General features: G+C 39.2%; 2 protein-coding genes across 6 annotated transcripts in view; both read right to left on the reverse strand.

The window, feature by feature from the left end:
- PAPSS2 (3'-phosphoadenosine 5'-phosphosulfate synthase 2) overlaps positions 1–21,841 on the reverse strand; it is an 87,370-nt gene that overhangs the window by 38,933 nt on the left and 26,596 nt on the right. The window contains exon 2 of one of the 3 annotated variants that reach the window (XM_036924039.2): positions 18,143–18,257. The exons of the other annotated variants lie outside the window; for them this stretch is intronic. Within the exon in view, the coding sequence (XP_036779934.2) occupies positions 18,143–18,169 (27 nt within the window). The 5' untranslated portion in view covers positions 18,170–18,257. The remainder of the gene's footprint in view (positions 1–18,142; positions 18,258–21,841) is intronic. 3 annotated transcript variants of the gene reach the window in all.
- Positions 1–21,841, reverse strand: part of MINPP1 (multiple inositol-polyphosphate phosphatase 1) — a 190,887-nt gene that overhangs the window by 9,967 nt on the left and 159,079 nt on the right. The gene's annotated exons all lie outside the window — the stretch shown is intronic.

Genomic DNA, 21,841 nt, shown 5'->3' on the forward strand with positions numbered 1-21,841 from the left:
GAGTTTTAGTGCAGGGTAAAAGAGTACATGTTTTAGGATCAAATAATCCTGAAATTGTATACTGTTCTAGACTGGACCAAGGATGGAGAAATGCATGGCTGGAAACTGGGGGTGTACATGTGTGGAATTATTTCTCAGGACCTTCAGAAAAGGGCTTACACACCCATAGATGCTCAGAAATTTTGACACCTGGACTAAAATCTTCCTTTGGTGATTTAGACAGGGATAGCTTACACTCACACTGATGAGCAGGTGGGAAGACAGTGAGTGAGGGCAGAGTAAGTTTAGATTTCATGGTATTACTAGGGGTAGCAATATTTCTGACACATTAAACTGGTATTTTTGAAAAAATTTCCTTGTGGAGAAAGGTTTTTAATGATGATGTGTTTCCAAGGCCCAAATAACTACTTTCCAAATTAACCTTTGGAACATGACTTGCTTTTAAAATGACTAGAGGGCTTATCGCACCCACTGCTCTCATTCCTAATTATGTACCAGCAATCTACAAGTCCTATTTTGCTTTATAATATCTCTTATCTTTTTTTCCAGTTTCGACTGTCAACATCCTTAGACCCTGTGGTCCTGGTTCCTGACGTCCACTCTAAGTATGCAGTCCTATCTCCACATCCGGTGGTGAGCAGACCTCTGGGTGGTCTACAGTCTTAGTCCAGAACCAATTGCCTCGTCTGTGTTGCACTTGCCAACAGAAGTTTTTCTGGGTCCTCCCAGCCAAGTTCTCTATTATAGCCGCTTTTTACCTCTCAGACCCTCCCAATGCTATTAACTGCCTCTCCAGCTCTGACCTTTGCTTGTCTTCTTGACCATCAATTGGGGTTTCCTCTGACAGCACTGCTCCCTGCTGCTGTGAGTCAGTATGCCCCTTGGTCTGGTCCAGCTTTTTGGGTTTTATTTCTGGCCATAGTCCCAAGAACCACGCTCCTTCTGGGTCTCCTTGAGGTTATAAAGGCACCCAGCACACATTATCTCCCTTTTGCGCAGAACCCCTTTAATGATCTCCAGTTTTTGTCACTTCCTCTTCCAATTGACGATCAGATTAATTTTCTAAAACACTCTTTAATCATTACATTCAAAACTTTCAACTGGCTCCCTTTTTTTAATTTAATTTTTTATTAAGGTATTATTGATATACACTCTTATGAAGGTTTCACATGAAAAAACAATGTGGTTACTACATTTACCCATATTATCAAGTCCCCACCAAGGCCCCAATGCAGTCACTGCCCATCAGTGTAGTAAGATGCCACAGATTCACTGTTTGCCTTCTCTGTGCTACACTGTTCTTCCCGTGATCCCCCACACCATGTGTACTAAACATAATACCCCTCAATCCCCTTCTCCCTCCCTCCCCACCCGCCCGCCCACACCCCTCCCCTTTGGTAACCACTAGTTCCTTCTTGGAGTCTCTGAGTCTGCTGCTATTTTGTTCCTTCAGTTTTGCTTCGTTGTTATACTCCACAAATGAGGGAAATCATTTGGCACTTCTCTTTCTCCACCTGGCTTATTTCACTGAGCATAATGTCCTCTAGCTCCATCCATGTTGTTGCAAACAGTAGGAATTTCAACTGGCTCCCTTTTACCACAGAATACCGTCCTCATTCCTAGCTTGGAATTTAAGCCCTCCATAAGCGGGACCCACCGACCTTTACAAACCACATTTTCTAGTCTGTCGTGGACCTTCAGTTCCAAGTGCATGTCTCCCCCAGGTTTCCTGATGTTCCGGCTTTGCACCTTTTCTCATTTAGCTCATCCTACCTGGCAGAATCTCTCCATGCCCTTCACCTATCCACACACTGCTTGTGCTTCACGCAGCACAAACCCCACAGGCTCTAGTCACCTTCTTTGATGCCTCTCCCCTAAACTCCTATAGCCACAGATCTGGTGGCATCTGGATGCTTTAGACATATCTCTGTGTTTTATAGAATTAGAGACTTAAGTCTTATGTTTTAGATCTCATTGTCAACCCAATGTGGAGGGGGCCATAGCTTATATAGCTTTGATTTCTTGATGAGGACGGGCTAAGAGGAAATCATATGAATTTTAAGGTTGGACAGGTTAAGGACAGTCCAAATTCTGACTCCACTAGAAGCTTGAACAAATTGAGTCTAATCTCCTTAGGTCTTGCAAAATTGGATTATAATTCTTGCTAAATGTCACAAGGATTAAAAAGAGCTAGCAAATGTGGAACACTTGGACTTTATAACTGTTCAGTAAATATTTGTAAATCAGTAATAGAACTTTAATAAATATTTCATTGGCTGATTGACTGATGTAGATATCCTTAAACAATCTCTGGCTATCATCAACACATACACCTTAGTATTAGTACTCAATAGAACAGTGTATTCCCAACATCAGTTAAAGGCTCCTTTCTGTTATGTGCTAAGTCTTAAAGTGAGACCGGCTGCATCCTAAGTATTCTCCCAGACATCACTACAGAACACAGTCAAAGCAGTCCAAACATTACTATAAACACAGCCCCATTCACTAAAGCATTTATCAAATACTCTTTGAAATATGCATTAAGGAATTATGTATAATAATCTGTGATTAAAGTTTCTGGTGAGTTTCCATGCTTTTTGAGAATCAGCTAAGCTGATGTGATCCAATGCATTTCAATCACTGCTGAAATCCAAGATATCACTTAAATCCAATAAAATATTAAATTGGACTCTTATTTACTACACTGCTGGAGTAAATCAAGTGAGCCACATTCTCTCTGAGCACATCCTTGCATTTATTATGCCACTGATTTTTCTCCACAAATATAAACAAGCTAAGGATAGCCAAGTAAAGCATAGGTTATTGTGAACTAAAGGGGTCCTTCTGCTTGAATGGCCTGAAGTAACCATTCTGAAAAGTTTGCATCCAAATGCTTCAACATGCAAATTTGCTTACTCTCTGTTCAAGCACAATCAAATTAAAAATTCGTCTGTTACACTGCCTATACACTGTGCACAGTGAGGCAGATTCCTAAGGATAAGAAAGGCCACTGAATGCAAATCAAAACCACAATGAGATATCACCGCACAACAGTCAAAGTGGCTAGTATTGAAAAGACAAGAAATAATACATGTGGGTAAGGACATAAAGAAAAGGGAACTCATGCACATTTGGGGGGGGGCTTGTAAATTGGTGCAGTCATTATGGAAAACAATATGGAGGTGCCTCAAAAAATTAAAAATAGAACTATGGTATGACCCAATAGTTCCACTTCGGGGTATTTACCCAAAGAAAACAAAACACTAATTAGAATAGATATATGCACCCCTATGTTCATTGTGGCGCTATTTACAATAGCCAAGATATGGAAGCAACCTAAGTGTCCATCAACAGATGAATGGATGAAGAAGATGTGGTACATATATGCAATGGACTATTACTCAGCCATAAAAAAGAATGAAATGTTGCCATTTGTAACAACGTGGATAGGCCTAGATGACTGTGCTAAGTGAAATAAGTCAGAGAATGGTAAAGACCATATGATTTCACTTACATGTGGAATAAAAAAATGAAACATTAACAAATTAACAAACAGAAATAGACTCATAGGGAACTGGTAGTTGCCACAGAGGACGTGGGTGGGGGGGACAGGTGAAGGGTAAAGAGGATAAAGAGGAACAAACTTCCAATTCTAAAATAAATAAGTCACGGGGATGAAAATTATAGCAGAGAGAATACAGTCAATAATAATGTAATAACTTTGTATGGTGACAGATGGTAACTACACTTACATGGTGAGCATTTCAAAATGTATACAATTGTTAAATCACTACATTGAACACCTGAAACTAATGTAATATTGTATATCAACTAGACTTCAATTCAAAAAAAAGAAAGGTCACTAAACCCATCGTGTTCTGGGATAAACAGAGTCATAGAACTTTAGTATGGTCATTCCTACTCAGGTCAAGATCTCCTTTTATGTGTAATATTTTGATCATTCAGTTAAAATAACTCAGGGAAAGGAAAGAAGATCAGAAGGCAGTTTTCCATTCAATCAAGAGTGGACCCAGAGAGGCTTCTGCCTCTGTAAGGAAGAGCAAAGCAAGGGGGATTGGTGAAAGAGCTAGATCAAGGCCTTTCTCAAGGCTCACTGTCATTATTATTGGGAGTAGAGGACCCTAATCCATTGCAGTATGACTTCTAATGCCTGTCAGTAAGTTCAAACAGATTCAATAAGCTATTGCAAGTAAAGTGTTTAAAATAGAGGCGTTAAATGTCAGTGTTCTCATAGTTCCCTGCCTAGCAGCTTTCTGCTTTTCCCCTGTCCACCCCTTAGTGACTCTCATCCATTCCCAAGGCTTTGTCTATCATCAATATGTGATGGGCTGTCAAATCTCTATTCAGATATCCAAATACCTACCCAGAGCCACTGAAATTCAGCATGATCAAGACAGAGTTCACTCCCTGTCATTACCTGCTGCTCCTTTTCCTGTAATTCTCACCACATGCAATGGCCCACATGACTCTTCATTATCTAAGCTAAGAGTCATCATACTGCCCCTTCTCTCTTTACAAAAAAAAAACTATCACCATATCCTGTCAATTTTAGCTAAGAAATACCTCTCAAATCATCCCACTACTGTTAGTGAGCTAACTTCACAAGAACCTGCCTGACAGTCTTCAGACTGGACTCCCTGTCTCTCTCGCCCTCAGGCCATTCTCTCATTGTCATCAGAGTAAAATCCCTGTGGTGTCTGTGAGCTCCACTGGAGCCACGAGCTCCTTTTTCAGCTTTCTCTACCATACATCTTGGCCTTAACTCCATGAACCAGTCATACGAACCCCATGCAGAGCAAACCACTCTTCTGCATGCTTTGAGCTTTCACCCACAGTCTCTTTGCTCTACTGTCCTTCTCTCCAGTTGCTTATGCACTCAAGAGGGTGTGGCCTAAACATTACTGTGAGGTAGCTTATCTTCCCACCCATGGGCCCACTTACCGTCTTTCACTGACCCCACAGTGTCCTGTTTCTACTGAAAAGTTGTTTCTCAATTTACTTGATTGTAAGATTCTCAAGGGGTGTTTGTTAAAAACACAGATCCCCAAGACCCTCTCCCAAGAGTTTCTGATTCAATTGGAGTCTGAGACAGGGCCCAAGAAACTATTGTTTGCTTGTTTTTAAACAGGTGATTTTGATGCTTCGGCAAACCTAGGGAACACTAACCGACATCAGAGGATGATTGTTGGCCGTGATTATCTGCTGACATGTCTGTCTGCTTCATTAGATTAGGGGCTTTGTAGAGTCTGCTCTACCCACCTTTGTCTTGAAATCCTTGCACCTGGAATATCATAGGGGTTTAAAATTTACTGAATGAATGTTAAGTATTATCACTCACACTAATTTGTCATGCCCATGATAGTTGGTAAAACTTGATTAGTTATCCAAGTGTATAGTGCGGGCCAAGGGAAAGGCCTGGTAGGGAAACACTCTTGGAAGGACATGGTGGCCAGGGTGGGAGGGCTGGTGACAGGAATGCTAAAAAAATTTTTAAAGTCTTGGCTGACTTACAGATTTGAAGGCAGCTTGTTAGCACTGTCATGTGAATTCAACAATATTAACTAAAAATAACTGCAGAAAGACAGAAGTTCTTGCCCCCCGCCCTACCTCCCTTGATTGAATTCATGTTCCCTTGAAGAAGCAAAATGGTATAAAGGTTAAGAGCATAGGCATCAAGGCCCGAGTGACTGGCTGTGCATCCTGATTCTTCCAGCTGCTGGCTGCATGCATGCCTTTGAGCAAATTACCTAACCTCTGAGTCCCTTCCTTCGTAGACAAGTTTTCCTAACAGTTGTTGCCTTACTGAACTCTCATAAGAATTAAATAAGAAAAGGTACACAAAACATCACAGGGCCTGACCAATAGTTAAGCCCTCACAAAATGTTGACTAGAATAAGAAAAACAGTCATTATTAATAATAATTAAAACATTTATTAATACTACTAATAAAATAATTATAATAATTAAGTGAAAGATAATAGTTAAAATTATTAAGAGAGCCCTAATGTTTCCTTCTGTTCAGTCTTCCCTGTCATGAAACATGCAGTATAGAAAGAAATCTAATAATTTTCCTCAAAACTCATTCTCCTTTACTTCCCAGTTTTCCTCTTCATTTCCTGCTATTTCCTGCTATTTCAGCTCAGCACAGAGCAAGCAGCACATGGCCCTCTCATCCATGTGCAGAACACACAATTGTGTGACTGTTGACTAAAGCATATGCAAAAATAGCACAGTGGTCACTCCCTTCCTTGTCACAGAAACTTAACAGTTTCTAAAGCCATATCAGAGCTTCACAAAACTTCATATGGAGGGGATCGGAAAATGGCAGCGTGAGTAGAGCAGTGGAAATCTCCTCCCAAAACCACATATATCTATGAAAATATAACAAAGACAACTCTTCCTAGAATAAAGACCAGAGGACACAGGACAATATCCAGACCACATCCGCACCTAAGAGAACCCAGCGCCTCGTGAGGGGGGTAAGATACAAGCCACGGCCCGGCGGGAGATGAGCGCCCATCCCCCCAGCTCCTGGTGGGAGAAGAATAGGCAGAATGGGAGGGAGACGGAGCACAGGGCTGCCGAACACTCAGCCCCAGCCATCCGGGCCAGAGTGCAGACACAGTGCGTGGGCGGAGGGCCCTGGATACTAGGAAAACAGGGCAGCAAGCACAGCAAGCGGGCACCGGAGGCCGGGCGCTGGAGGACATAAGAAAAGAGAGCAACCAATTTTTTTTTTTTTCTGTTTTGTTTTGGCGAGCGCTTTTTGGAAGTCTTAAAGGGATAGGGACCCCAATACTAGGGAAACAGGGCAGCAAGACTGGTGAGCAGATGCCTGAGGCTGGTGCTGGAGAATGAATGAAGAAAAACGAGCGGCCACCATTTTTTTTTTTTTTGTGGTCGTTGTTTTGTTTTGGCGGGTACTTTTTGGAAGTCTTAAAGGGGCAGGGTGGGACACTTAATCCAGAGGTAGGGAATCCGGGGATTTCTGGGCACCCTAACCCCTGGGCTGCAGGGAGCAGGGAGGCCCCTTACAGAGATAAATAGCCTCCCAGCTGCTCCCCCTCCAACGCGACTCCACCACTTTGGAGCAGCTGCCCGAGCCAAGCCAAGCCCAGAGCAACAGCGGAGATAAACTCCATAGCAGCCAGGCAGGAAGCAGAAGCCCTGTCTGCGCGCAGCTGCGCAGCACAAGCCACTAGAGGTCGCTGTTCTCCCAGGAGAGGAGGGCCACAAACCAACAAGAAGGGAAGTCCTTCCAGCCGTCACTCGTCCCAGCTCTGCAAACTATTCCTAACACCATGAAAAGGCAAAGCTACAGCCAGACAAAGATCACAGAGACAACACCAGAGAAGGAGACAGACCTAACCAGTCTTCCTGACAAAGAATTCAAAATAAGAATCATAAACATGCTGACAGAGATGCAGAGAAATATGCAAGAGAAATGGGATGAAGTCCGGAGGGAGATCACAGATACCAGAAAGGAGATCACAGAAATGAAACAAACTCTGGAAGGGTTTATAAGCAGATTGGATAAGATGCAAGAGGCCATTGATGGAATTGAAACCAGAGAACAGGAACGCATAGAAGCTGACATAGAGAGAGATAAAAGGATCTCCAGGAACGAAACAATATTAAGAGAACTGTGTGACCAATACAAAAGGAACAATATCCGTATTATAGGGGTCCCAGAAGAAGAAGAGAGAGGAAAAGAGATGGAAAGTATCTTAGAAGAAATAATTGCTGAAAACTTCCCCAAACTGGGGGAGGAAATAATCGAACAGACCACTGAAATACACAGAACCCCCAACAGAAAGGATCCAAGGAGGACAACACCAAGACACATAATAATTAAAATGGCAAAGATCAAGAATAAGGAAAGAGTTTTAAAGGCAGCTAGAGAGAAAAAGGTCACCTATAAAGGAAAACCCATCAGGCTAACATCAGACATCTCGACAGAAACCCTACAGACCAGAAGAGAATGGCATGATATATTTAATACAATGAAACAGAAGGGCCTTGAACCAAGGATACTGTATCCAGCACGACAATCATTCAAATATGACAGTGGGATTAAACAATTCCGAGACAAAAAAAAAAGCTGAGGGAATTTGCTTCCCACAAACCACCTCTACAGAACATCTTACATGGAATGCTGTAGATGGGAGCACTCCTAGAAAGAGCACAGCACAAAACACCCAACATATGAAGAATGGAGGAGGAGGAATAAGAAGGGAGAGAAGAAAAGAATCTCCAGACAGTGTATATAACAGCTCAATAAGCGAGCTAAGTTAGGCAGTAAGATACTAAAGAGGCTAACCTTGAACCTTTGGTAACCACGAATTTAAAGCCTGCAATGGCAATAAGTACATATCTTTCAATAGTCACCCTAAATGTTAATGGGCTGAATGCACCAATCAAAAGACACAGAGTAATAGAATGGATAAAAAAGCAAGACCCATCTATATGCTGCTTACAACAAACTCACCTCAAACCCAAAGACATGTACAGACTAAAAGTCAAGGGATGGAAAACCATATTTCAAGCAAACAACAGCGAGAAGAAAGCAGGGGTTGCACTACTAATATCAGACAAAATAGACTTCAAAACAAAGAAAGTAACAAGAGATAAAGAAGGACACTACATAATGATAAAGGGCTCAGTCCAACAAGAGGATATAACCATTATAAATATATATGCACCCAACACAGGAGCACCAGCATATGTGAAACAAATACTAACAGAACTAAAGGGGGAATATAGACTGCAATGCATTCATTCTAGGAGACTTCAACACACCACTTACCCCAAAGGATAGATCCTGCGGGCAGAAAATAAGTAAGGACATGGAAGCACTGAACAACACAGTAGAGCAGATGGACCTAATAGACATCTACAGAACTCTACATCCAAAAGCAGCGGGATATACATTCTTCTCAAGTGCACATGGAACATTCTCCAGAATAGACCACATACTAGGCCACAAAAAGAGCCTCAGAAAATTCCAAAAGACTGAAATCCTACCAACCAACTTTTCAGAGCACAAAGGCATAAAACTAGAAATAAACTGTACAAAGAAAGCAAAGAGGCTCACAAACACATGGAGGCTTAACAACATGCTCCTAAATAATCAATGGATCAATGACCAAATCAAAATGGAGATCCAGCAATATATGGAAACAAATGACAACAACAACACTAAGCCCCAGCTTCTGTGGGACACAGCAAGAGCATTCTTAAGAGGAAAGTATATAGCAATCCAAGCATATTTAAAAAAGGAAGAACAATCCCAAATGAATGGTCTAATGTCACAATTATCGAAACTGGAAAAAGAAGAACAAATTAGGCCTAAGGTCAGCAGAAGGAGGGAAATAATAAAGATCAGAGAAGAAATAAATAAAATTGAGAAGAATAAAACAATAGCAAAAATCAATGAAACCAAGAGCTGGTTCTTCGAGAAAATAAACAAAATAGATAAGCCTCTAGCCAGACTTATTAAGAAGAAAAGAGTGTCAACACAAATCAACAGTATCAGAAACGAGAAAGGAAAAATCACGACGGACCCCGCAGAAATACAAAGAATTATTAGAGAATACTATGAAAACCTATATGCTAACAAGCTGGGAAACCTAGGAGAAATGGACAACTTCCTAGAAAACTACAACCTTCCAAGATTGACCCAGAAAGAAACAGAAAATCTAAACAGACCAATTACCAGCAACGAAATTGAAGCGGTAATCAAAAAACTACCAAAGAACAAAACCCCCGGGCCAGATGGATTTACCTCGGAATTTTATCAGACATACAGGGAAGACATAATACCCACTCTCCTTAGAGTTTTCCAAAAAATAGAGGAGGAGGGGATACTCCCAAACTCATTCTATGAAGCTAACATCACCCTAATACCAAAACCAGGCAAAGACCCCACCAAAAGAGAAAACTACAGACCAATATCCCTGATGAATGTACATGGAAAAAAAACTACAACAAATACTCAACAAAATATTAGCAAACCGAATTCAAAAATACATCAAAAGGATCATACACCATGACCAAGTGGGATTCATCACAGGGAGGCAAGGATGGTACAACATTTGAAAGTCCATCAACATCATCCACCACATCAACAAAAAGAAAGACAAAAACCACATGATCATCTCCATAGACACTGAAAAAGCATTCGACAAAGTTCAACATCCATTCATGATAAAAACTCTCAGCAAAATGGGAATAGAGGGCAAGTACCTCAACATAATAAAGGCCATCTATGATAAACCCACAGCCAACATTATATTGAACAGTGAGAAGCTGAAAGCATTTCCTCTGAGATCGGGAACTAGACAGGGATGCCCACTCTCTCCACTGTTATTTAACGTAGTACTGCAGGTCCTAGCCACAGCAATCAGACAAAACAAAGAAATACAAGGAATCCAGATTGGTAAAGAAGAAGTTAAACTGTCACTATTTGCAGATGACATGATACTGTACATAAAAAACCCTAAAGACTCCACCCCAAAACTACTAGAACTGATATCGGAATACAGCAAAGTTGCAGGATACAAAATCAACACACAGAAATCTGTGGCTTTCCTATATACTAACAATGAACCAACAGAAGAAGAAATCAGGAAAACTCCATTCACAATTGCATCAAAAAAATAAAATACCTAGGAATAAACCTAACCGAGGAAGTGAAAGACTTATACTCTGAAAACTACAAGTCACTCTTAAGAGAAATTAAAGGGGACACTAACAGATGGAAATGCATCCCATGCTCGTGGCTAGGAAGAATTAATATCGTCAAAATGGCCATCCTGCCCAAAGCAATAGACAGATTTGATGCAATCCCTATGAAACTACCAGCAACATTCTTCAATGAACTGGAACAAATAATTCAAAAATTCATATGGAAGCACCAAAGACCCCGAATAGCCAAAGCAATCCTGAGAAAGAAGAATAAAGTAGGGGGGAACTCAATCTCCAACTTCAAGCTCTACTATAAAGCCATAGTAATCAAGACAATTTGGTACTGGCACAAGAGCAGAGCCACAGACCAATGGAACAGACTAGAGAATCCAGACATTAACCCAGACATATATGGTCAATTAATATTTGATAAAGGAGCCATGGACATACAATGGCGAAATGACAGTCTCTTCACCAGATGGTGCTGGCAAAACTGGAGAGCTACATGTAGGAGAATGAAACTGGACCATTGTCTAACCCCATATACAAAAGTAAACTCAAAATGGATCAAAGACCTGAATGTAAGTCATGAAACCATTAAACTCTTGGAAGAAAACATAGGCAAAAACCTCTTAGACATAAACATGAGTGACCTCTTCTTGAACGTATCTCCCCGGGCAAGGAAAACAACAGCAAAAATGAGTAAGTGGGACTATATTAAGCTGAAAAGCTTCTGTACAGCAAAAGACACCATCAATAGAACAAAAAGGAACCCTACAGTATGGGAGAATATACTTGAAAATGACACATGTGATAAAGGCTTGTCGTCCAGAATATATAAAGAGCTCACACGCCTCAACAAACAAAAAACAAATAACCCAATTAAAAAATGGGCAGAGGAACTGAACAGACAGTTCTCCAAAACAGAAATACAGATGGCCAACAGACACACGAAAAGATGCTCCACATCGCTAATTATCAGAGAAATGCAAATTAAAACTACAATGAGGTATCACCTCACACCAGTAAGGATGGCTGCCATCCAAAAGACAAATAACAACAAATGTTGGCGAGGCTGTGGAGAAAGGGGAACCCTCCTACACTGCTGGTGGGAATGTAAGTTAGTTCAACCATTGTGGAAAGCAGTATGGAGGTACATCAAAATGCTCAAAACAGACCTGCCATTTGACCCAGGAATTGCACTCCTAGGAATTTACCCTAAGAATGCAGCAATCAAGTATGAGAAAGATCAGTGCACGCCTATGTTTATCGCAGCACTATTTACAATAGCCAAGAATTGGAAGCAACTTAATGTCCATCGATAGATGAATGGATAAAGAAGATGGGGTACATATACACAATGGAATACTACTCAGCCATAAGAAAAGGGCAAATCCTACCATTTGCAGCAACATGGATGGAGCTGGAGGGTATTATGCTCAGTGAAACAAGCCAAGCGGAGAAAGAGAAATACCAAATGATTTCACTTATCTGTGGAATATAAGAACAAAGGAAAAACTGAAGGAATAAAACAGCACCAGAATCACAGAATTCAAGAATGGACTAACAGGTACCAAAGGGAAAGGGACTGGGCAGGATGGGTGGGTAGGGAGGGATAAGGGGGTGGAGAAGTAGGGGGGTATTAAGATTAGCATGCATGGGAGGGTAGGAGAAAAGGGAGGGCTGTACAACACAGAGAAGGCAAGTAGTGATTCTACAACATTTTGCTATGCTGATGGACAGTGACTGTAAAGGGGTTCAGAGGGGGGACCTGGTATAAGGGAGAGCCTAGTAAACATAATATTCGTCATGTAAGTGTAGATTAGTGATACCAAAAAAAAAAAAAAAGAGCAGTTCCTGTGCGGTAACCTCCAATGAGTTCTACACAAGAGTATAAAGGGCATATAAAAGTGTAGGCAAAGGGTCTGTTTGTGTTTATACAGAGGATCAAAGCCTAATTGGGCTACCCCTAAAATGAACTAAGATATGATATGAAAAAGAACTTCCAACATCAGCACTCACTGGAAGACTCATGCCAGAAGATGATCATCAAAAAACTCCAACAAAGATCCATGCGCTGCTACAGCTGTAGATGCACTCATCCCACCAGTTCCTGGACTTGCCATGGGAATGAGGAAGGAGATATCTAAGCTGGCCTGTGCATACAGTAAAACAACAAATTTGACTGGATCTATACTGTTGGAACTCAATCAAGAATTAGGAGAAGTGCAAATTATAGCGCTCCAAAATCTTACAACTACAGACTATTTACTGTTAAAAGAACATAAGGGATGTGAACATTCCCCAGCAATGGGTTGTTTTAATTTGTCTGATTTCTCTCAGACTGTTCAAGTTCAGTTGGACAATATCCACCATATCATAGATAAGTTTTCACAAATGCCTAAGGTGCCTAACTGGTTTTCTTGGTTTCACTGGAGATGGCTGGTAATTACAGGTATGCTTTGGTTAGGTAACTATACTCCTATTATGTTAATGTGTGTGTGCAATTTAAGTAGTAGCTTAAAACCTATACATGCTGAAGTTACTCTACAAGAAGGTATGTCAAAGAAATAATCAATCTTCCCAGGTTTTCTGCCACCTGCTACTTCTATAGCTTTTCTTCTTCCTTCCTAATTACAACCCTTAAATAGAATTCGTGCCTCATATCAAATTTACTGAGTATCATAATTCTTCCAAGTGGTAAAGATACCTCAAGACAAATGCTGGGCATAGAAGCTACAGGGCATAAATATGCAAAGAAGTAAAAAGCTAACCTTTTCAAACAATAAGGCTTCTCTCTCACTTACCAACTTTACATTTCCCTGTATGGCCCCGGAATATGACTGGTTAGCCAGAGACGGGTAAGATTCCTCAAGGGAGGAACAACCTAAGACAGGCACAGTCACAGGGGGGTCATCAGGTGAGAAATTGGGGATCAACAGAGGTGAGGCTTAGAACCTCACCCCCCTGTTCTGAGAGAAATCTTCTACATACGTGGATGTTTTATTGCCCTTGTCTAGCTTGGATTAACACATAGTGTACAGGCACACACTTGATCATCTACATTTGCTCTCTTACAACACTAAACTATGCTTTCTACCTTTATCTTGTATCTACCTACCACTTCAGCATTTTATTAAAAATAATAATAATAAAGAGAGAAATGTGGTATCCACACATAAATAAAGTATAAAAATCAAATGAGTACTCATATTTGAACTGACTGTTTATAGTTCATAATGCATGAGCAAAACCAGAAGTTTCTGTGATGACTGCCCTTGTACTGTTCACCATGTAACTTATTCACTATGTAAGAATTTGTTCTCCATGTAAGAACTTTTTCGTTATGCTTCAGAAGTTTGGAGATCGGCTTGGGGTGGATTAATGATTGTGCATTGAGCATTGACTCCCCTATACAGAATTTTATTGTTGTTAACAACCATTTGATCAATAAATATGAGAGATGCCCTAACAACAACAACCAAGAAAAAGTACACACTTCCAATTGTAAAATAAATAAGCAACCGGGATGTAATGTATAGCATAAGGAATATAGTCAAAATATTGTAACAACTTGGTATGGTGATAGCTGGTACCTAGAATTATCATGTATATAAATGTTGAATCACTGTGTTGTACACCTGAAACTAATGTAATGTAATACTGTGTGTCAACTACCCTTCAGTAAAAAACAATTATCTACAAAAAGAAAAAAAAAAAACTTCATATGCAGTGAGTATGGGCTGTCACACCATGTCCATTTCACAGATGGTAAAACTGATGTTCAAAGATGTTAAGTATTCTCTTGTTAGGAGCTAATGAAGCTGGTGACTTTAAGTTGAAGACAATGTTCATTGACCATCTGAAAATCCTAGGACTCTTAACAATAGGCCACATCTACTCGGCCTGTGCTCCATAAATGGAATGATAAGCTTGAATGACAGCACATCTATTTACAATGTGGTTTACTGAATATTTTAACTCCACTGCTGAGACCTACTGCTCAGTAAAAAGATTCCTTTCAAAATATGATTGTTCACTGACAGTGCACCTAGTCACCCAAGAGTTCTAATGGAGACAGACAACACAATTCATGTTGTTTTCATGTCTGCTAACACAATATCCATTCTCCAGCCCCTAAATCAAGGAGTAATTTCAACTTTTAAGTCATACTAGTTAAGAAATACATTTCCCAAGGTTATAGCTTCCATGGACAGTGATTCCCCTGATGGATTGGGACAAGGTAAACTGGAAACATTCTGGAAAGGATTTACCATTCTAGATGACATTGACAACACTTGTGATTCATGGGAAGAGGTCAATGTCAACACTAACTGGAGTTTGGAGGATGTTCACTCCAATCTTCATGAATAACTGAGAGGTTCAGGGCTTCAGTGGAGGAAGTCACTGCAGATATGGTGGAAATCACAATAAGACAACTAGGATTAGGAGTGGAACCTAGAGATGTGACTGAACTGCTGCAATCTCATGAAAACTTGCATGGATCAGGAGTTGTGTCTTAGGGATGAGCAGAGAAAATGGTTTCTTGAGATAGAATCTACTATGAAGAGGCTGTTAAGATTGCTGAAATGACAGCAAAGGATTTAGAATATTATATGATATAAATATTATATAAAGAATAGTTGATAAAGAAGAGGCAGGTTTAGAGAGGACTGACTTGGTAAAATGCTATCGAACAGCATCACATGCTACAGAGAAACTGTTCATGAAAGAAAGAGTCCATTGATGCAGCGAACTTCATTACTGTGCTATTTTAAGAAATTGCCATTGTGTGCAAAAAAAAATTAAAAAAGAATTTGCCACAGCCACCCCAACCTTCATCAGCCACCAACCTGATCACTCCGCAGCCATCAACATCAAGACAAGACCTACCACCAGCAAAAAGGTTATGACTCACTGAAACTTCAAATAATGGTTAACATTTTTTAGCAAGAAAGTATTTTTTAATTAAGGTGCGTATTCATTGTTCTTTAGACATACTGCTACTGCATGCTTAATAGACTACAGTATAGTGTAAACATAACTTTTATATGTACTGGGAAACCAAAAAGTTATTTGACTCACTTTATTGTGATATTCACTCTACTGCAGTGGTCTAGAATTGAAACTGCAGTATCTCCAAGTATGGCTGTAGCCTCACTTATAAACAATATATTTAAGGTCCTTAAAATTCTGAGATTTGATGAATTTATCATTATACTAAATTTACTCATATGTTTATCATTACATTCTGAAAAATAATAAAAGAGACTTTAACAATGAACAAGTTTTATATGCCTAAATTTTGTACTGGACAGATATATTAGCTTTTTATTTAGTGCTATTATAAATGAAAGTGTTATAATGAGTTAAGAATTCCTTGGAAGAATAATATAGATCAAACCAACAGTAATTTTTGCTTTATAATAAGGCTCCAAGGTTATATCTGATTAGTTAGTACACATCCATGATCAAATTCAACCCTTCAAAAGTAAGGGTATTAAAAATATATGACTTCTTTGATTAAAACATTGAAACAAAAGTTTATGTAAAGAAAGGTAGGCGACATTATGTCTAGTAAGGCAGTTTTTTTTTTTGTAGGTAATTATTTTTTATTGAAGGGTAGTTGACACACAGTATTACATTACATTAGTTTCAGGTGTACAACACAGTGATTCAACATTTATATACATGATAATTCTAGGTACCAGCTATCACCATACCAAGTTGTTACAATATTTTGACTATATTCCTTATGCTATACATTACATCCCGGTTACTTACTTATTTTACCATTGGAAGTGTGTACTTTTTTTTTTTTTTTTTTGTAAGGGCATCTCTCATATTTATTGATCAAATGGTTGTTAACAACAATAAAATTCTGTATAGGGGAGTCAATGCTCAATGCACAATCATTAATCCACCCCAAGCCTAATTTTCGTCAGTCTCCAATCTTCTGAAGCATAACGAACAAGTTCTTACATGGAGAACAAATTCTTACATAGTGAATAAGTTACATGGTGAACAGTACAAGGGCAGTCATCACAGAAACTTCTGGTTTTGCTCATGCATTATGAACTATAAACAGTTCAAATATGAGTACTCATTTGATTTTTATACTTGATTTATGTGTGGATATCACATTTCTCTCTTTATTATTATTTTTTTAATAAAATGCTGAAGTGGTAGGTAGATACAAGATAAAGGTAGAAAACATAGTTTAGTGTTGTAAGAGAGCAAATGTAGACGATCAAGTGTGTGCCTGTAGACTATGTGTTAATCCAAGCTAGACAAGGGCAATAAAACGTCCACGTATGCAGAAGATTTCTCTCAGAACAGGGGAGGTGAGGTTCTAAGCCTCACCTCTGTTGATACCCAATTTCTCACCTGATGGCCCCCCTGCGACTGTGCCTGTCTTAGGTTGTTCCTCCCTTGAGGAATCCTAGTAAGGCAGTTTTAAATCAGATGATTTAAAAGGTTACATCAAATTCAGATAAGACTATGTTCAATTTCATGTCCAATTGTCACTTCTTTTTCAAGTGGGAGTAAATGTTCACGTATCTAGATTCTGGTTTCTTGAACTAAGTGGGCTAGTCTGGCAAGTAAATTAACCAGGTAAAATCTAAAATAAGATATATGAGTCATATTTTCTTTTTATATATGTGAGTTTGTCTTCCTACCTAGATTATAAGCATCGTGAATTCATCATATCCCATACTTATTTTATTCTTTGATTAATTTTTCAGAAAATATCCATTGAGCACCAACTACACACCTAAGACTGTGCTAGGAGCTGTGGACACAATGGGAAAGAGACACACACAGGGGCCACTCCCAAGGCTCCTGACACCACATCCCAGCCAAACCATCATGCAGAAAATATTAACTGATTGAAACTGTCCTTAAAGTATACATCCTTGTTAGAGTTGCCAGGTTTAAAAAATAAACACATAGTATATCCCATGCTATATAAGAGATATACTAAAAAATTATTCGTTGTTTATCTGAAATTGAAATGTAACTGGACATCTTGAATTTTATCTGGCACCCTATTAGGGCTTTATGTCTCAGAAGATAAGGCCTAGCCTTGTACTTATAACATTATAAGCATTTGAACATTGGAGTTGTTTCTCTCTGCACCTCATTCTTTTTATATTTCATTTAGAAAATCCTTTCTTTAGAAATCCTTTTCAAAGGGATACCCTTCTTCTCTGGTGTCAACCAGAGGGGAAAGACTGGCTTACAAGTCTTGTTTCCAAACTTTTAGCTGCTAAAAACAACTACACTATAGGAGAACAGTATGTGTGGTCTCAAGAGACAAAGGTTTTACAACTAGTTCTGAAATTTCAGACATAGTAATTCTTCAAAGTTGAAATAATTTTTCCAGCAAGACCTAATGCCCTATATTTAGAACAAGTGGCTTTTTACACATTACCTTGAAATTAGTGGTGAGCAGGTTCATTGGGTGAGCAGGTTCATTGGCTAAGGAGTGGCTGAGATGGAATACAGAATCTCAGCCGGGGAGGGATCAGAAGGGAGGTGTGAAGACACTGGGGGAGGGAGAGAGGCCATTTCACAACTGAAGAAGACTGAACTCAGACCTTCCTAAGTAGCTCACCCTCCCTCTCTACCAACCTATGAGTAAAATGGGTACTTTTTTTTTTTTTTAATTGGACTCTCTGGTTGGCAAGGTTCACAGATTCCACAGTGGAAAAGAGTATTTGGAAGAAAAGGAGAAAGTTCTACAGAGGACAGCCTGTACATTTAACTTTTATAAAATGCTTTTAGAGAAAATAATTTAACCTCTCTACACATGCATACATAACCAACTTTGTCATTAAAAAAAAAATAAAATCTTCCATCTATCGTTGAAGGCTGTCAAATTACTCCTGATTTTCCAGAGCAGGAAACCAAGTACGTGATCTGCCTTCCTGGGCAGGAATATCGGGAGGTGTGGGCCTCCTCTGTACTCTCCTTACACCAAAGAGCCAACAAACTTCTGCACTGTTTGAAGATGGTCAGGGAAAGACGCGGGAGCAGACTGGCTCATCCTACCTCTGATCAACTTCCTGATACTGGGTTCCTGACACAGAGCTAGGAAATTGATTTTTCTTTTCGATATTAATCTGTAATACTAATTGAATGTCTCTCAGGAAGCAATGGGAAGAAAAATGTATTTGTGAAAATTTTCTGAAAAATATAAAATGTGAGTTGAGATTTCTTTTGCTATGAACAACCAGAGAAGACTCAGTAGGGAAAAAGAACCCTCAATACAGAAAAAAAAAAGAGTCCTCAGGTTTCTTTATATTCCATGTGTCAAAAGTAGAGTCTAGCCATTAAAGCCAAAAACATACTAACAAAATAAACACTCTAAACTCTCTTTTAAGAGTCAATTCATCTTTTAAAACTGCTTTTGAAATGGAGGGCCCTGTTTGGGCCTGCATAGGATTTGCCAGGGATTCAGAAATGGCAGGTGGGACCGCCTGGGAGAGCCCTTACTCTGAGCTCAGCAAACTCGACCTAGAAACAAAGCTCAGTCCCAGGGGAGGGTTGAGTCCATATGCACCCTGGTGACAGGATGTTTGTCTCCTGGCAGAGCTTCCACAGCCTCACAACTGAATCCTTTAAATGGACAGAAGAAAGACAGAAACAGATCAAAGAACTCCTTCACTAAAGAGCTCATTCAGGCACTGAGGCATACTAGGGACAGGGTGGACAGCATGGGCCCTCAGCCAGACTACCTAGACTCCAGATCACAGTGACCTGTGTGACGTGAGGTAAAGGAATTCTAAAGCTGCTCAAAGCCTCAGTTTCCCATCTGCCAAGTGGATGGAATAGTAGCACCCACCACACAGGGTTGTTATAAATATTTAAAGATATCTTGACTGCCATTCAACAGCTGTTTGACAAATAAATCATGGTGTCTTTATACCATGGAATACTACACAGCAATGAAGATGAACAAATGACCACAACACACTTATTTATGGTAAATAGGTAAGGATGGGTCATACAAAGGCCAGACATAAAGGAGTTCCTACTGTATGATTCCATCTCTGAAGCTCAAAAACAGACAAGGCCAACAGTCTATAGTGTTCAAAGACAAGGTGGATATCCTGAGATAGTTGTCTATGCATCTGACATGTCACACAGTAAACTGGACCTGTCACCAGCATGTGAGCTACTCCCTGAGGACTTACAAAAAGCATTTGCAGGCTGGGAAGAGAGCCTGAGAAACATGGCCTTACCTTTGGAACTATAACTAGAAAGCCAACGCGCTCTACATTTCATCACATACCCCATGGCTGCTTTCACATAGGAGATGGAGAGATTCCTGCAACAATTATCCAGCTGGTCAAGTTAAAAACTTAGGTCTTCAGGGGGGCCATCAGGTGAGAAATTGGGGATCAACAGAGGTGAGGCTTAGAACCTCACCCCCCATGTTTTGAGAGAAATCTTCTGCATCCGTGGATGTTTTATTGTCCTCGTCTAGCTTGGATTAACACATAGTCTACAGGCACACATTTGCTCTCTTACAACACTAAACTAAGTTTTCTACCTTTATCTTACATCTACCTACCACTTCAGCATTTTATTAAAAATAAATAATAAAGGGAGAAATGTGGGATCCACATATAAATCAAGTATAAAAATCAAACGAATATTCATATTTGACCTGATTGTTTATAGTTCATAATGCGTGATCAAAACCGAAAGTTTCTGTGATGACTGCCCTTGTACTGTTCACCATGTAAGAACTTTTTCACTATGTAAGAATTTGTTCTCCATGTAAGAACTTATTCGTTATGCTTCAGAAGATTGGAGACTGATGAGAATTAGGCTTGGGGTGGATTAATGATTGTGCATTGAGCATTGACTCCCCTATACAGAATTTTATTGTTGTTAACAACCATTTGATCAATAAATATGAGATGCCCTCTCAAAAATATATATATATATATATATTTATTCATTATGACTTACTGAGGGCTGCTGAAATGCATGCTTTAAAAAAAATAATAATGCAATTCATCATGATATGTGTAAATAACACTTGGCCAAAAAACATGTGAATGGTAAATATGGGGAAAAAAGTAATGTTTCAGGTGGAATGAAAAATTATGGTTTGATTTGAAAGGGTAGATTATGTAGTAGGAAAACCATCTCAGAAAGTTGGAATCACACACAAGAAACATTCCAGAAAAACAAAATGATAGTATTCCAAAAATAAAATGGAAGAACCAAATAACTATTAGGTATTAAGTGTTTTGCATATTTTGTTTCATTTTAACCACAGGGTAACTGATAGGTATATATTATCTTCCTTTTATGAAGAGAAAAAAAGGGGGTTCATATATTTTCTGAATATTACAGATTTAGTCTGCTATAATGAATAGTCAACATAAGAATACACATATTTCTATTTCAAAGTTGATGTTTTTCATCTGTTTGAATTTCTCTTCTCCATCTACACCTACAGTTCTCAGACCTGTTGGATCTAACAACACGTTTGAAAATCAACTTTAATAACATATAACATATCAAATAAACTGAGTCCATTAAAAGTGTACAATTAAATAAGTTTTGATGAATGTATATGCTTGTGAACCCACTGCCACAGTTAAGATACAGATTTCCCTCACTCTAAAAGATTTCTCAGGCTCCTTTGCAATCCATCGCCCCTTCTACCATCAGATAGAGACAGACACTTATATGTTGTCTGATTCAATACATTTAGTGTGAATTTTTTAGTATTTCAAATAAACATAATTTGAGTATGTAAAAAAAACAAAACAAAAAAAACTTAGGTCTTGTGAGGGAAGACTAGGATTTTTTTCTATTTTTTTAAACAGGAGCAACCTGACATGCTGGCTTCCTTCTTAATTGATCATACATTAAAACCAGGGTGTACCTCCTTATTTAGTTGCATTTTATAAATATGTATTGATACACGTGATTATAAATGGATTCAAAATGTCTGTGCAGGCTGCCTATCAATTCTCTACTTTTTGCCACTCTGTAGCATATGCAAGATATTTCATCTCAGTAAGTGGGAGAAGCTTAAAATAGCTTCTCGCAGCTTGATTCCCTGACCATGTGTTTAAACATTCATGAGTCCACACTATGACAAAAT

Source organism: Manis pentadactyla, chromosome 8, assembly GCF_030020395.1.
Source record: "Manis pentadactyla isolate mManPen7 chromosome 8, mManPen7.hap1, whole genome shotgun sequence".
NCBI classification, from domain to species: Eukaryota; Metazoa; Chordata; class Mammalia; order Pholidota; family Manidae; genus Manis; species Manis pentadactyla.